Source organism: Dermacentor variabilis, chromosome 4 (assembly GCF_050947875.1).
Source record: "Dermacentor variabilis isolate Ectoservices chromosome 4, ASM5094787v1, whole genome shotgun sequence".
Classification (NCBI taxonomy): Eukaryota; Metazoa; Arthropoda; class Arachnida; order Ixodida; family Ixodidae; genus Dermacentor; species Dermacentor variabilis.
In genome coordinates this window covers 8,997,971-9,015,371 of record NC_134571.1, presented here as the reverse complement: position 1 = coordinate 9,015,371, position 17,401 = coordinate 8,997,971, and the positions used below count along the sequence as shown (strand labels likewise).

Sequence of the window (17,401 nt, the reverse complement as noted above, 5' to 3'; positions counted from 1 at the left end):
GTCCGGCAGGCGCGTCAAAGTGGGAAACTCGCGTAGGAGCGCGGCGAAAGGTTCGCCCAGCATGGCAGAAATAGGCACTATGGGCGATGTGCCTGATGATGGGACGCCAGGAACGGATAGCTGGGTCACGGAGTCGATGAGACGGCGTCGTTGAATGTCCACAACGAGTCCGTAGTTATGCAAGAAGTCTGCTCCAATGACTGCATGACGGACGTCTGCAACCAGGAAAATCCAGCGGAACGCTTGTCGAAGGCCAAGGTTTAGCATGACGGAGCGTGACGAGAAAACTGGAATCCTGGTGCCGTTGACGGCTTGCAAAAACGAGACAGGTGTCGCTTTTTGGTCGGAGTGCTTTGCGGGAAGAATGCTGATGTCAGCACCTGTGTCAACTAAGAATCGTTGTCCCATAACTCTGTCCGTCACGTAGAAAAGGCGACTTGTGTGCTGGGCCGGACCACTCGTCGCCGTTAGAGGTCGGCCGGCCTGTTTCCCTGCCAAGCGCAGGGACGCCGACAGTGACGAGCGTCGTTTCCAAAACGGCGGTGGTAGTAGCAAATGCCAGGCATTGTAGTTGAGGTTTCATTGCGGGTGCCCGTGCGTCTTGATCTGCTGGAACTACGGCTGCGTGGGCGATGTTCCGCTCCGCAGATGATGCGTTCCAGGCACTCACACAAAGAGTCGAGCGGAGATTGCACTGCGGAAGAGCAGGGAAGAGTTTGCAGAGCGGTTGTATTGTCACCCGGAGACGGTGACGTGGCTGCGATGGTTGGGGTGGCTACTTCCATGACTTTGTCGGCCAAAGCGGCAAGTCCGGTAAGGTCCATGGTAGAGGCTGTCGCCAGGACCATCTGCACGTTAGCCGGGAGTCGTTGCAAAAACAATTCGCGCAACAGCGTGTCGTCGATGTATCTCGCGTTGTTTCCGAGCAGCTGGCTCATTCGGCGAAGAAGTTGACTAGGGCGTCGGTCGCCGAGTTCTTCAGCGGACAGAAGTTGCTGGATGCAAGAACGTTGTGAAGCTGCTGTGCGCTGTAGCAGTGCTGCCTTGAGATCGTCATAGGCGGCGGCAGACAATGGGGAGTTCAACAAATCTGCTACCTCGTCAATGGCGGCAGGCGACAGCGCTGCGATGGCGTAATGGAACTTCGAGGCTTGAGAGCGGATACCAGCGATTTGAAATTGTGCTTCGGCCTGAAGAAACCACACCGAAGGATGCTGGTCCTAGTACTGTGGGAGGCGGACAGCGATGGCGGAACAGGAGGGCTCACCGTGTTCCTCGGAAGCGTTCTGGCCTTGAGGTCTCGTAGCGTTGGTCTGGTCCATGGTTGTCTCTTCCACAGGAGCGTATAGCAGTATCACGTCCAGAGTCACCAAACTGTGGCGACGAGCGACCACGTAGACCGGTCAAGTCTCGGGCTCTCGCAGGAGAGGAAGAACCGACACTCGATCTCTTAGCGTAGCACTTAATCTCTTTTGGAACGCTAGCCTGTGCCGGAGCGTGCCAGCCGCTCGTGCCTCATGTAGACGCGAGCGTCTACGTCATCTGTCGTGTGACCCCGATGCTGCTGCTGCTACAAGGCAATCAGCGGTGTCAACTGTAACAATATTTATTGCTACCAGCAATAAAGAGCATTGGCAGAGGGGCGCCCTCTCTGTAATAAGTAATAATAGGCTGGCCTCATTGCCTGGGATAGTCAGGCAAATGAGGTCACTCACGGGTTGCAGCAGGTACTCCAGTCCGGCAGGTTAGTGGTCCGGTGTCAGAGAGAGAGGGTCTCCCCCAGTGGCGCTGTTTTGTACGTTTTTACCTTGGCGAGGGAATGTCCTCCTCGCCCGTCAGCAGCCTTCCCGCTAGTAGGAGAGGAAGGGTGCGCGCCTGTCGCGAGGGAGAAGCAGGAGAGGGCATAGTGCGCCTCTCCAACATGCCTCTCCGGCTCTCAATGTGACTGCGACGACACGGTTGTGCATTTCGGCTGTGCTCCCCACAGCCGAAATGCAAACACCAGTTCAGGCTGTTGCATGCTGGGAGACACTGACACAGCAGTGTCACAAGGAAGGTGGTGTTTGATGTGGCGCAGCCTTTGGTAAGCAGCCTTGTTGCTTTGTCTTAGCTGCATCTTGAGGAACTGCTGTTCTTGGTTTTCACTGTTGTTCTGGTGGTATAGTTAGGTGCATCCACGACCGGCTTTATTACTCGCGACCTGCTCACTACGCCGGCTCCTATGGCGGCGCGTGTCCGCGCAAATACCACGTGACTGTTCAGGAGGGACGGCGCGCCGCAACAGGTGGCGCCACAACTTACCCTCATTTCGGCAGCGCCCGCCGTGCGCTTCTGTTAAATTCAGTACGCTTGCGTTACCGTGTTGCCGGTAGGCCGAGTTAAACCGCATCGTTTTTTAAGCACGCACCGCAAAGACGTGTTAATATTTATAAGATGCAATAATCGTGGACAGCTTTCTGTATACAGTGGTAGTTAAGAGCGCGAGCTGTCAGCTAACACGCTTAAGTCTCTGGCTCATGAGCGTGCGAGAACAGCGCAGAAGCAGGCGTCTCGCGCTCGTAGCAATTCCCCTGCATGGCCACAAAAAGCTGTACCCGACTAACGGCTGATAGCGGTAATATTTTTCTTTCTCAGCGCAGCAGTTTTGCAGCTAAACAAGCTCAAAGAGCGGTTGTAGTGGTGGGCGCGGCTCTGGTGCTACTCGAGCGGCTTTTTTGCGCGTACAGCTGCACAATCTCAACATGATTGCTTCTGCTCTGTACCTAGCAGCATCCCAGGGCGAAGCCGCGCTACTTTCCGCCAATTTACGGCAAAAAGCGCGCCATGCACACTTACTCATTTTCAGGAGCATTCACCCGATTGTTAATCATTTCAAGACGCACTCTACATGAAAAATGAATAAAACCAGACTAGAAAAGCTTGTTTGCCAGACACAATAGCCGGTCGTGGCCAGAACTTTATTTCAGGTCAGCCAGATCCTTACACTTTTAGGACCTTTCGAGATTTCGGTTTGGCATTAATTAATTTCCGTTTGGCGTGCACTTCTGTGAGATCAGAGGCAAAATTAGACAAAGATGGCCTCATAAACTTGTGGACAATCAGCTTTAGCAGTGCCCTTCTGTGAGGCTCTGTGGTGTCCTTCGAGCACACAAACAGCGGATTTTTTGTGAGTGACGGCAGCACTAGGTCTGCAAACTTCTTAAGCGGCGTTGGCCCCCTAACAAGCACAGGAGCCAAACTTGATGCAGCACCTTCCAGGCGGCTGACGAACCCTACGAAAGCTAAGGTAGGGTACGATAGCCCTCCCCGGTCCATGCCTGCTATGATGGCAGTAGTGGTAGACTGAGAAGCTGGTGCCCTCAAATTACTCAGGCAGCCCTCACATGCAATGCAATCTTGCACGGCTCTGACCAAGAAGCCAGCAATCATTGCCAGTGTGCTGGCTCGAAGGCTTCGAAACTGCCCACGAAATGTTCAGGCTCTCAGCAGTAATTGCGTTCTTGGCACGTATGCGGGCAGCAATCAGAACAGCCGGAAACACGGTGTTGAGACGCGCACAAAAACACAACGAGGAAGCCGCCACTGCTACCGCTACGCCAGCCCGCACTCGGCGTGGGGGTAAGTTGTAGCGCCACGGAGAGCAGCGGCGGTCGGGCGAACTAAGAATGAACTAAACAAGCAGTAAGAAATCGGGGGCTACGGAGGCGGCGCCGGTGAACAGGTCGCCAAGTAATAAAGCCAGTCGTGGGTGCATCAAACTTCAGTGGTGGATGTATAAGTCTTAAAGCTGTCTGAGGTGCCTCCTTTCATGTGTTGTTGTGATTCTGTCTTTATTCCATTGTTGCCACCGTACCACAAATCCCAGAGAAAGGTGTGTATATGTACAGCCAGTAGGGAACAAGTGCAGCTTTGCTGATGGGGAATAAAAGGTGGCCAACTCATTGTCTAGGAATATGAGCAAGTGCTCACTCATGCTGGCACTATACTTAGAGGCAGGAGGTGCCTCACTAGATCGTCCTGTCCCAGACCGAAGAGCGTTCACTGTAGTGTTACAGTGTACTAGAAGGCTTTGTAGTGGGCTCAGAGGAGGGCGTAAATGTTGCCGCCAAGAGGGGGCGCCGCAAGAGGTTCCTTCTGAAGCTTCGTTCCAGTAGCTCCGGGACATGGCGGCTGCCTAGCGGGCGGTGTTATTTCACTTCGAAGTAGACTGCCGGTTTCTGCGCTGCCGAGCGTGCAATTATTTGTAGGGTACCCTGACACTTTGTCAGGAATAAAAAAGTGCGATTCTCCGGACCACTGCAGATGGAAAAGATTGCACGTCGTTCCCGCGATGATGTTGAATGTCTGCCCAGTTCGTTCTTGCAATCATTACGCTTTCGTGGGAGGTTTAATTTGCCTGTGTCATCATACGCAAAGGGTCAAAGGTCATGCCATTTGCTCTAAAGCATCAGGTTTTATTGTTAAACTGCCATGGTACATTACGCGGCTGCAGGAAAGTAAACTTGCCATGCAGGCTTGGAGACCAATTTCTTCAGTAATTATGGATATGCAAATTTCGCCGAAAGAAAGGAGCATTTTTCGGAGCATGTATAAACACTTTATAAACACTTTATTTACAGTAATAAGTACAACACATTGGTCAGGTGCATCTTGCAAGAACATAGCAGAACAGCTTGCAGAAGCCAAGCAACATCCCAAATGACCCACTGCTTTCTTCGGTCTTCGTCTTGCAGTACATTGAACAAGGACAGCTTCAGTGCGCCTTTCACGCGGCTGTACCCTGTACGGCACCCGGGCACGGAACAATAGTTGCAATGACGCTTAGGCATTTTCACCTACCTAGGACACATCTGTAACGTGGGCAACACGCAGAGACAGGCACTACACGGAAAAGAAGCCGGCAGCAAGCAACTAAGTCGCAGACATCTGACCGTAGCATAGCACAAAGAACCATACGCACGCGAGACAAACTGGCGAGCAGACTGGCGAGTTCAGGAGGAAGCTGCTGCAGTGCCTCTAGTTGGCGCACTGGCAGGCGACAGCGGCCACGTCAGTGGAGAGCATTGGAAGGATAGACAAGTGAGCCCACTACAAAGCCTTCTAGTACACTGTAGTAGTGCTACAGCTACCTCATAGGGATGTGCTACTAATACAGTTCAGTCATCACCATGACTGTCTGGGTTTTTGCTACCACCGGACTGTCCTGCATGGAACATGCGGTATGAAAATAATTTGATCTCTCCCTCTGCAGCAACTCCCAACTAGAAGAGCTTCTAAAAGAAGACAGCAAGCTACAAGAGTTTGTGGAGCAGCTACCTGAGGTGTTGCGCTCCGAGGAAATCAGACAGCTCATGGTGACGCAAAATGAACAGTTGGCACGTAAGTTATTTATTCTTATTTGTTTATTTTATTTTATTTTGGCTTCCATCTGGACAGTGTTCACAACATTGGGTACTAAGCAATAACTAGGCTTGATGGCAGTAGTCTTGAGTGCTCTTCAATATTTTTCATGTGGATTCTTGCTGTGTGCAGTGCAGCTCACAATATATATTCATAATTAAAGTGCAGAAAAGCTACTACTAGCAGTGAATTCCACAAGGTGAAAGGCAGCATTTTCCAATGCTCTAAAGGCGCTGCTGTTTGTTTGGTTGAAATCACTGTAACAGTCCTACTTTTAAAGGGACACTAAAGGCAAATACTAAGTCGACGTAGACTGTTTAAATGCGATTCCAGAAACCTCGCGACACTTGTTTCGTGCAAAAAAGAAAAAAAAAGACTTAGTTTACAAAAAAAAAAATTAATCTGAAGGGTCCAAATACCTTTATCGCAATTCAAATCTCTCGCCACCAAAACGGGGATTGGTGACGTTGCATATGCCATCACAGCCCTTTGCTGTCGTCAGTGAGTAAAACAGCACCCGATAGATGGCGGTATGGTTTTTCGTACAAAACGCAATTGTGTGGCCATGGGAAAACTGAGCCAAGGTGGATTCGCCGTTGCAGCTGCTTTTGGTTAAGTGGCGTGGACCATTCGAGCATCCTGCAGCACCACATGAAAATGGAATTCTCTGCTACTTGCAGTTTGCGCAGGTTTCGTGAGCCAACAAAACCAACGTAGCACTACGCCATAGGCACCAACTATGGGGGGGCTCCGTGGCCCGAGGCGCCTCCGGAATTTTTCGGAGGGGGGGGAGCTGTGCCCCCCTCCCAGCCATTCCTAAACCTATCCCCCCCCCACCCCCCCCCAACTATCGTGTCATTGCCAGAGTTTTGTCACCCACATCATTTGACGTTTCTTTTGACTTGCCTCAACCTTCCCACTTATAATTTTATTGTGGCTAATAGCTTACTGCATCATTGTTGGCTCGGACCTGCATGGATTATAATTCATATTTTGCTTTATTTCTGCAAATCCTGACAATAGGAGGACAAGTGCATTAGAAGTACCAGCGGCCGCTGCCTCATCCGTATTCTTTCACTTCAACTTTGTTTTAAATTTCCACTGTAAATAGCATGCACATATACAATATATTTAAATATATACACACGACAAAGTTTATTATATTTTTAAAGCGAAGGAGATAGCCAATTAACAATTATTTCTAAAGGTATGGATAGCTTATGCCTAGAGAATAAATATGTTGCTGTATGTTCCCCTCGCTTCAATATGCTTTGCGTCCTTTTTTTTCACCCCGAGGCTACAAAGACCAGAGAGCGTTAGATCACGTCGAGCATCTGCATCAAGCATCAAATGGACAAACACTTATTAACCGGCTGATTCAGCGACTGTTCTCTCGCATGGGGAAAGTGGAAGCATTGCTATTGCTGGCAGTTCAGATGATACTACGTCACCGACGAATCCAAAGGAATACAACAAATGCCCTTTCCCTATTCATCTTTCGATTCCTGAGATACACAAAAAGTCTGACTAGCCTGTTTTGGCACTATTCCAGTTGGCCCAACTGCACTTATTTGGAAAATATGGAGACCATCTTAAAGTATTTATGGACGCATCGGTAAGCAGCACTGCTCAGAGGGCTGCAGCAGCTTTCTCTTGCCCTTCGACTGACATAAGGAGGGTGTTTTGAATACCTCATCCATTCTCATCAACAACTGCGGAGCTGGCAGCTATTGATATTGCTCTGAAGTACGTACAGGAAGAAATGAGCACATCGAAGGTCATTGTCCTTATAGACTTCCGTGCTGCCCTTAGCAGGCTGTTGAGAAAGGATGCCAATAGACCAAATCTCCGCAGCATAATAGAGTCCGCTGACAAAATTACTTCTCATGAAGTGTGCCTCACTGCCTGTGGATACCTTTGCATGTGGGTATTGCTGGAAATGAGGAGGCTTATCGCCTCACTTCAACCTGTGCTCACAATGGAAGTGACTGCCCAGATATTTCTTGTATGATTGACAATGCCCGTGTGTTAATCTGCTGAGGACTCAGGCTGTGAAATTGAACTGTCTCCTACTATGAGGTCTTGTAAATTCTAATATAAGGCCGCCACTTCAGTGAACAATTTTTCAAGGTCGCACAAAGTTTGTTCAAGTGCGATATATGAAATTCAGAAAGCTGGTGCCCCCTCCCCCCCCCCCCCCCGAAAGATTAAAGCTTTCCGCCTTTGCACTACATGACAACGAAACTACTGAAATGCAAAAGTGCAGGCGGTGCAGAGTCAAGCGACAATGAAACCTTCTGACCTCTCGCATTATTGTCAAGGGCATAATGTCAATGAGTTTTTTCTAAAAATGAAATAGAACTGGACAAGCAGCATTTTCTTTCGTGTTGTAATCAATACAGTAATGTTATTTATAACAAGTGGTTGAGTACTAGTGACAGAATTTAAATGAGGAGTGCCTTCACCCTCAGGCAAGTACTTGAAAGTCCCGGGGTAGTCTCTGATCATGTTCTGCATTTACCTCAATTTCTCGATTACTAAGGCTCTGTTCACAATAATATTGATGTCTTAGAGATTCTTGAGCGCTAATCTATATCGCCTTATATTGACTGAATATTTGCCTTCAGCGTCCCTCTAGAGCCACCCAGTCGCTAGCTGCCCATGAAGTAAAAAGAGTTGTGGTTCCACTAGGTTCGAGTTGAGATGAAACATTGTTCTTGTGGAAATAACAAATACAGGTGAAGAGAGCATGTGTCCTGTTGCCCTCTCTTTGTTGATACTTGTCTTTTTCCGCGAGAACAATTGTTTTGTCTCAGCCTGTGGAGGTTTTTGTTGAAGCAGCATCCTCCACCAATTTGTTTCCATGCACAGTTATGGTTTATGTGTACATGCACCCATCAGTTTTAATCTACCGCTGCTGATTTTAGTTTCCTCGAGTAGCTTGACAGCAGCAACAAGTTGTGGCCATGCTGAAGGGCAGCATCCTGCAAATTAAAGAGGCTGCAAGGTAGCTTTGGCGGCTGTGGTCAGCAGCCCTTCTGAACTCTTGTGTTTGACCACCGCGCTGTTTTGAGGCTGCATAAACCATGGTAACTCAACACAGTATACTACTCTTTGCCCTACATAGCTGCACATGTGGCAACAACTGAAGACGGCAGCACTCCCAGAGGAGCAACCGTGCAGTGAAGCAGACTTGCAGTCTGACGCCTTGAGGCACGGCGGATGCTCTTATGAAAATTTTTTTCTTCCCTAAAACAAAAAGTACTCCGACTAAAATTTCTGGAATACTGAACCTTCCTAATTTGTACTACCTACCAAACATGTTCAGTTCTGCATTTTTATTTGGAACATACTAGTAAAACATTTTTGCCTGGGCATGAGGCATTTTGCATATATATATTTTATACTTTTAATTGGCTCTCTAGAGAATGTAGGTCATTGTTAAAATTTTGAGAAATGCTTTGGATTCACTACAGTACCTCAACTCCAAGCCAGTCCATAAAATCACCTAGTGGCCCCTAATAAGCTTGAACATGAAAATGTGATGCCTTTTTTTACAGCTGGGATATTTTTAAAGTGCGCCACAAGCTACTGTATTTGTAAATAGGTTTTCATGCGGCATGTTTTTTACGTTTTCCCTACCCAGGACAGACGCTGGAACTCAAGCCTGCCATGGAACAACGCAAACATCTTCTCTTACAAAAGGTGAGCTAAGAAAGTCACATTAATGCCTCTCAAGCAAGTGAATTCATGTGTGCTTTCCTGAATATGGTCACTGTGAGAATAATGCACCTTTATGGCACCGATTTGTTATGAGTGTATCCAAGCAGTGCCGAGAGGTGGACCAACTCTGCGGTTGCCGTCAAAGGTTACATCCAAGGGACTTGTCGATGCATGCGTCCGTGGCCTAATGGCTTCAACATCAGGCTTCTGTGCTAGAGGTCCTGTGTTCGAATTCTGCCGTTGAGCAATTTTAATAATGTCTGTTATTTATTACGCAGTACACTGTTGAAAATGACGAGTTTACAAAGTCACGAAGCTCTTTAAAGCCAGAAGGACGAAGCTTAGGCAAATCCATGTACTTCCCATAATTCCCATGCTGGGTCAAGCACTCCCATTGCAGCTCTCATAGACACTAGCGTCAGGGTTCCCTCTAGTAAATATTGTATGAAACTCCATGGTAGCATGGTGGAACATGGTTATAACGGCGCGTTTTGAGGACGGGACACAGAAAGAATGCACACAGGACAGACACTGATCCTGTGTGCATTCGGCATCTGTCCTGTGCGCATTCTTTCTGTGTCCTGTCCTCAAAACGCGCCATTATAACCATGTTCCATTAAGCTAGCAACCAACTAGCCCATCTCTGTTTGTTAATCTACAATAGCTATCACCGCGGCAACGCTAGGCCTAGCTGCTTTGACGTTTACTATTAAGCTTCTTGCCGTTCGGTGCCGTGTTTTTTCATTGAAAGAATTCGACGCTGTGAGCAATGGCACTGACTGCGCCTTTGTAATCTTTGCGATTGGCCTTGAAGCTTGGAAAGCATGGTGCGTTGCATAATGACGGGTCCCGAAAGTCAGCTTCACCTCAATACAGAAATTTTACGCAGTGAAGCTTAACAAAGTGTGGGAAGGTGCAATTTGTCTTTTTCACGGCGCGGTGGCGCATGCGCCCTGCCCAATCGGATTAGTCGCGAAACGTTTTGGAAAGGATGCGCGCGCGATCGCGCGGCCAGATGTTGGGGAAAAGCACCCCGAAAAGAAAAAAACAAAGCGCTCGGACGCTCACTGCAGCAAACACTTGTGCCATGTACCACGTTGGTACCCACTGGTCTATACCTCTACGTCAGTGCGGTGTCGAAAACGTGCGTAGCGTAAGACTACAGCTCCACAGAAAGGGGCCAGGGCTTCGTCCGGACTGCACCTTGAACCACGTAGTTGCCACCTTGCATTGACGGCTATCAAATTTATCGATTAGCCCCTGCATTACACTTGGGCGACACTTCAAAAACATCACGTTGCTGACGCAGTCTTCTTGCAGCGTCGACCCTCTCTTGCTGCTAGTGGCAGCTTGTGCCTGACCTCACATATTCGCTTAAGGTGCAGTAACACTGGGTCGATACGAGACCGAAGAGGTGCTGACACTAATCATTGGCTGCGTATTCAGCACTGTGTTGCTGAGACCATTTGATCATAATAGCCCGACAACGACGCAACCAACGGGCATGAGTTCTCATAGCGCTACGGGTTTTCTTGTCGACAACGCCAACGAAATCAGCTTACCGACCATGATCGATCGACCGAACCCCTCGCGATCGGCCGTTGAACCGACAAGGCAATAGCTGCAGCTCATTCACTTGTACATATAATTATTCACGCTCAAAATGCACCAACATAGCTTCAAAGTTGAGATGCACAAGCTTCAGTCTTCTCAAGCCATGCACATGAAGTTTGAGCCAATGTTGATCCTGTTTAGTGAAGGTTGGGCTAGGCCTGACCCTGTCGAGCTCGTGCACGCACTACCGATGGACCTGAACTTAAAAAATAAGCAGTCAGGATGGAGTAAACCGCTCTCATAGTTGAGTTGTGGTCCTATAGAGATTTGATATCAACTATTCTTCACTTTGCACAGCATGTACACAATAAGCGGCAAGCGATGACACAGTGCTGTGCCAACATCTTGTACTTTGGTCACCGTTCACAAACACTGCCAGTCGCATTCACTAGGTTGATGGTAGGCCTGTACATGTTGTTATGCTGACACACTTCTTAATTCCAGAAAGGCACTGTTTACCTATACGTCAAATGGGAAAGAAGAGACAGTGCATTTGGTACAGCAGCATAAGCTCGCTCAGTTACCAATGGTGTCAGCGATGGCATCCGCATTTTCGCTAGAGAACTACACGGCCTATAAGCGAGCGCTTATGCCAAGCACAGTTTTCTTTAATAATACTTTATGGCATGCGCAAACTGTAAGTGTGATGAAGTTAAACAAAAGTTACAATCAAAATTAACGGCCCGCAATATATATGTCTGGACCACAGTTGCAGTTGTTTAAGTGGCTTGGCCACTCAAATTGACTCATCTCAGGGTGGAACAACGCGGCTCATATGCACAGATATGTATGTGTTGCTACATTTTGAGATTATTTCATATCAGCAGTGCGCCGTTTCCACAGTATCCGAAGCTAACAGCGATCTGAAGCTGTATATGTTAAACAAATGCACCGCTTTGGCAAATCTAACGTGGAAGGCTGCGCTCGAAGGCTTCTTGAATAGGGACACTAAAGGTTACTATTAAGTGAGCGTGGACTGTTGAAATACCATCCCAGAAACCTCGAAACGCTTGTTCCGTGCCAAGGAGACACTTATTTTAAAAGAAAATGCGTTCTGAAGCGTCCGCGTACCTCTAGCGCAGTTCAAATTGCCCGCCCTCCGATCGAGGAGTACTGACATCATGGTCTCATAGTGACGTTGCGCCATCGGTGAGTAGAACGGCGTCCGCAGACGGCGCTATGGCTTTTCTGCGCAAAACACAAACGTGCAGCCAGAAACAGAGCCAAGACAGAGCCGACAGCAGAGCGAAAGCGGGAGTATGGTGGCTAGCGGAAGGAGAAACGCGCGACCATAAGCTGGTATTTTATTCTATGACACAATATGACGCAAACTTCGACGCTCGTCACAACGGACCCTGACAACGACAGATTGGCTCGCGATGCTGGGCTCAACTTCAGCGATTTGAGCACTGACGAGCGCGACCTGCTGCTGAGGGCTCGCACTGCCGGCGTCGTTGCGTACTACGACGGCGGCCTCGACACCGGCTCTCCGGAGCGGGAAAGCAATGAGGGCTTCCCACGACATCACAAGGAAGTGGCATCCTCACTGCTTGTTCGAAATGAAAGTTTCGCGAGCCAGCAGAACCCGCACAGCACGACGCAATAACGAAACTACTGAAACTCCAAAGCGTGCGCGGCGCAGAGTCGAGCGCGCAGAGTCGAGTAAAAACGAAACCTTTCGACCACCCATACTACTGAAGGGTAACGTCAAAATGTTATTTTTTCTTAGAATCAAATAGAAGTAGACAAGTAGCATTTTCTTCTTGTCTTATAATCGAATGAAATGATATTTTTAATATGAGTAGTTGAGTATTAGCAACACAAATTATGAGGAGTGCTTTCGTCATCGGGCTAGTACCGGAATGTCGCTGGGGGGGTCTCAAATCGTGTCATGCATTTACCTCAATTTCTCGGTTACTAAAGCTCTGTTCGTGATTATATTGACGCCTTAGACGATCTAGAACATTGCTCTACCACTTTGACTTGACTTTCTGGTAACCTTTAGTGTCCCTTTAAACAAATGCACCGCTTTGGCAAATCTAACGTGGAAGGCTGTGCTCGAAGGCTTCTTGAATATCGAAATGTTTATTGAATGTGTAAAAGGAATACAAAAAGCAATGTACAAGCGCAGACATCAGCGACAACAAACTCCAAGGCAGCCGCGTTGGCAGATGGAACTCAGCGTGCCTTTATCAGCCGCACTGTTAGCACAACAGCACACTCAGACCTGTTTACTCAGTAGTCGATGAGTGAACAACATGCTGCCCCGAAGAAACCATTAATAATTAATCTCGATCCATGAAACGCACAATCAATGCATACGCAACATGGACACAGGTACAGAAATCAACCGGCAAAATACCCGGCGCCCTTCAAGAATGTTTCTAGCGAGTGTTTCCAGCGCATCAGAGGGTAGCACAGAAACATAAAAAAGGTGGATTGTCATGGGACACGGTATGTATTGCTTAATGATGCACCTGTGCACCCGCCGTGTCCTGTCACAGTACAGTAAAACCTCATCAAACCGTACCCACTTAGAAAGTAGTTTAATTTTAAAAGTAGTAAAGTGAAATCCCTGACTCAGCAGCCATTGGACATAATGTGTTTTGTATCCGCATAAATTGTACCAGCTTATTGTGTACATATCGGTTAAAATGTAGTGTTTCCACTTTTCGTCACACAAACACGGCGGTGCGTCATCCCCATCAGGCAGCCCGGCAGAACAACAAGCCCCGGAGACCGAAGCAACAGCCTCCAAGCGCCGTGTGCATTTGCGTGTGAAGCCACATCAACATCAACATCATTTTGGTGCCGTGCCAGAGAGTTTTGTGGCATCGTGCAATCCAGGACTTGCGTCATGCCGAAGCTTGGATAAAAAAAGACGCCGGGTGCTCAGCATAGAAGAAAAATGAGACATTGTTCGTGCTATCGAACGTGACACGAAGAAGTTGGCGCTGGCACGCGACAGGCATCTGCTATTGACTATGGCGTGTGGCATTTGGAATGCGAAGAAGTTGCTTGGCAGCACTGCTGCGACAGCGAAGAGATGTTGGCTACGAGGTTTGACTTTTCACCGTCGTTGCCTCTGCTGTTGCCGAAGTGTCGACTAGCGACAGTCATGAGGACGACACAGAAAGCGACAGCACGGGTTATTTGGGCCCGGCACTCGCAGAAGCTGCACTACACAAGACTGTACTGTTAGTTTTCACATGGCACACCTGGCTGGCAAGTTTTATCGAACTTTACTTCTTATGCTGTTTTGCGGCTGTGTCCTGGGTTATTTTCATGCATTTGCAAACCTTTCTTCATAATTTTCTTCGCTACTTTCTTGAGCTTTAAACAGGTTGCCTCTTTATTTCTGTGTCATATGCTGCCTTTCCTTTCATTATGTTAGTTTTTCCTACATTTTCTTGCAAGCTGGCCAAGTAAGTTACAGTTAGCATTGTGTTCTTATCATACTTATCATACTGTTCTTGTCATACTACATGCCATTTCTGTCCCGTATGTTATATGACACCAAATAAAATATTTTTGATAGCATATTTGTCCCATTCGTATAATATATCTTGCCCTGTCTGCTCTGTTTGCCATGTAGAACATGCACTAAATTCAAGGAGAAACGAGTGTGCACATGGAGTTGTGAAGAGGTGCTGGTGTACTGGTTGTGACACGCCTCAAAATGTGTGCAGGTAGATGAGGTGAATGTGCTGAAGGAAGAGTTTGAGCAGAACAGCCAGGTCCTGGAGGCCCAGATGCAGGCCTTCCACCCGTCCACACTGCAGGACAACCTGCGTATGGCCACACAGGCTGCAGAGGAGGAGGCCGACACCATCGCCCAGCAGTTTCTCGACGGTTAGCCACTTGCATTGTTGCTGTAGTGCTTCTCTGCCTCCTGTCAGTTGCACGGGATGTCAGTAGCTTGGTAGCCATTCTTGCATTTAACTTAAGTGACGGCATGGTAGGCATGCGGCCCTGTGTTGGCATATCTTTTAGGAAAGCCAAGACACCTTGAAGATGCATCTGGCTCTTGCCTACTGTTCTAGTTATGCTAGATCAGCATGTAATATAGTGTTTTGCTATGTTAATACATACAGGTATGTTATCAGAAGATAGAGTAAGTGCAGTTAAACCTTGATACGTATAATGAAGTCAATAAAATCAGCACTTTGCTTTGTTAAAGCAAAACTTCATTATATTGAAATGCGATCTTTTATGCAAATAAGTACAGTAACTGATGGATTTTGCTTACAAGAAAGGGGCTGCAAAATACAGTAGAAACTTGTTCATACGTTTTGGAAAAAACGACTAATTGAGAAAACGTACGATCCGAAGTAGCCAAAAAAAAAAATCGACAGACTCAACTATTGTGACATCTACGTAATACGAAGTGTCGCGGGGATCACTGTGTCACGAGACGCCGACACGCGTCGAGCTGGTGGTGCTCCAGCAGCCCGAGATGCCTTTTGTTGTTTTCCTGCGTGGTATTCTAAGAGAGCAGCGGGAAAGCGCAGCGAAACTAGCTGGTGCGCGTCGCCGGATACCGCCAAAGTGAAACGTGATGGCCACATCGTGCCGCCTGCAGCAGGGAACGGCGGTGCATTTGGGTTATTGCCTGCTAAATGTGTGCAGTATGATACCAATGGCATTACGCATCACGCGCTGTAAAATAGATGGGTGACGATGCTTATTGCAATAGGTTGGGCGGTGATAGCTGTGAATGCGGTGTGCGACGTACCCGGGCAGAGATATGCTGGTACCGGAATAAGAAATTGTGCACGCCATCGTTTTCACATGAGATGGGCAGCTATATACTGTTCTTGATCGCGTACACCTTGCACCTATTCTTGTTCGCATAGGATCTAGCGGCCAGAAAACGTATTCGAACGCAGTCTGCAGCAAGGAACCATGGCGCATTTTGGTCATCCCCTATTAAAAGTGTGCGCTACGCTTCCAACGGTACCATGCGCTATGAAACAAATAGGCGAAGGTGCTTATCGCAATAGGATTGGTGGTGGTAGCTGTAAATGCCGCGTGCGACGACCTCGAAGAAGATTTGCTAGTACCGAAATGAGAAACTGAGTGCACGCCGCGTTTTCACACGAGATGGGTGTGAGAGTATTGCGGTGTTGCTGCCGTGGTGGGCAGCTATACACCATTCTCAATCATGTACGCGTCACGCATTTTCTTGTTTACGTGGGATCTAGCGGTGTGAAAACGTAACATATGATCGCAATTTGGTGACGTACTGAACGTTGGTGCCAAAAAATTATGTTTTCCGAGAACATATGAATCGGTAAAAAATTAGCATAACTCTATTGGGTAATTTTTTTGTTTTCTCAATTGTGCCGAGAAAACATACGTAACAGCAATGTATCAACGAGGTTCTGCTCTATTCTGCATTATCGCAAATTTAAATGCAAATTTGAATGAGAAAGAAAAATCTATGTTGTTGAATTTGACAGTGAGCGATGAAAAGTACTGTTTCATGCTGTGTTGATGATATCTTCACATTGGCAGTATGTAGCTGGAAAGCTGTTCACAGCAACTGTCATTTAACTGCAAGTGTTTGCTGCTGCTTTATTCATCCATTAGAGTGCCAGCAATGCTTTGACTGTCGTGTGTGTATACAGACTTGTAGAACACACTTGTCTATTCTTTTCCAGGAAAACTAAGCACAGATCTGTTCCTTTCGAAGTTCATGGAAGTAAGAATGGTGAGTAGCTTTGTGTCTTATGACACCCATTCATTTTCTTGAGCTAACTTTAGCCTACACTGGTAAAGAAAAGTAACCAGTAAAGTTTGTTTCTTTAAACCCGCATACCCAACACTATGGCTGCTTGAGATGGGGTTCTGTAGAGTCTGGTTTCTTGTGCATTGCTAATGTTAGAATGTTACGTACTCAACCCAGTTTGCCATGCTAAAGAATTATAATCTAAACTAGCTGGTGGTCATCTTGAGATACAGTTGATAAGCAGCGTTGATCAATGCCTTCAATTTCACTAAAGATAGGATGTGCTACAGATTTTGAACTTTCAAATGAAATTTTGGACTTAGCATTCTGGGGGGGAGGGAAATCCGGGAGAAGAGGTAACATCCTCACAGCTATCAAGAGCTGTATTATCAAATTACACTGTACCTTGACAGTGAGCAATATTTATCTAACTATTCGCAATGCAACATAATGATTCTTCTTTTTTCAATATTAAGAACTATTAGGTTGAAATGCATCCTTATTACCTCATTTTACAACATTATTCTTGAACAAAAAAATTATCAAGTGTGGCATGTTTTGAATCTCTGCATGGTAATTTAGCTCTCGATTTTGTCACGATCCACCCGGGTTCGTGAACGAGGGAGGGCTCGAGGCACCCTCCGTTAGACGGACGCTCTGCAGCGTGGTGGTGATGAACGTTGACTGTACGCCGAGCTGCTGTGCTCATCGGTGTTTATTGGGTGTGGTGCGCCAGGGTGCCTACGGAGCATGGAAGGCCACCGAGCCTGGTAGGCCAACAAAGATTTGTCCGAGGGGGCGTCACATGCTTGTTACAGATTTCTTTAAACAAAGTCTGAACACTGAAATATGCAGGCCATTTATATATTTACTGTTGAACCTCGTTATAATTAAGTCACATTTGTGGGGATGCGCGACTCACGCGCGTCCCCA

At 47.4% G+C, this 17,401-nt stretch overlaps 1 protein-coding gene across 1 annotated transcript in view; it reads left to right on the top strand.

Moving 5' to 3' along the window:
• The window catches only part of LOC142578642 (vacuolar protein sorting-associated protein 37A-like), a 43,991-nt gene that overhangs the window by 20,835 nt on the left and 5,755 nt on the right, over positions 1 to 17,401 (top strand). The window contains exons 7-10 of the mRNA XM_075688072.1: positions 5,252 to 5,379; positions 9,047 to 9,105; positions 14,427 to 14,589; positions 16,401 to 16,450. Of these exons, the coding sequence (XP_075544187.1) occupies positions 5,252 to 5,379; positions 9,047 to 9,105; positions 14,427 to 14,589; positions 16,401 to 16,450 (400 nt within the window). The remainder of the gene's footprint in view (positions 1 to 5,251; positions 5,380 to 9,046; positions 9,106 to 14,426; positions 14,590 to 16,400; positions 16,451 to 17,401) is intronic.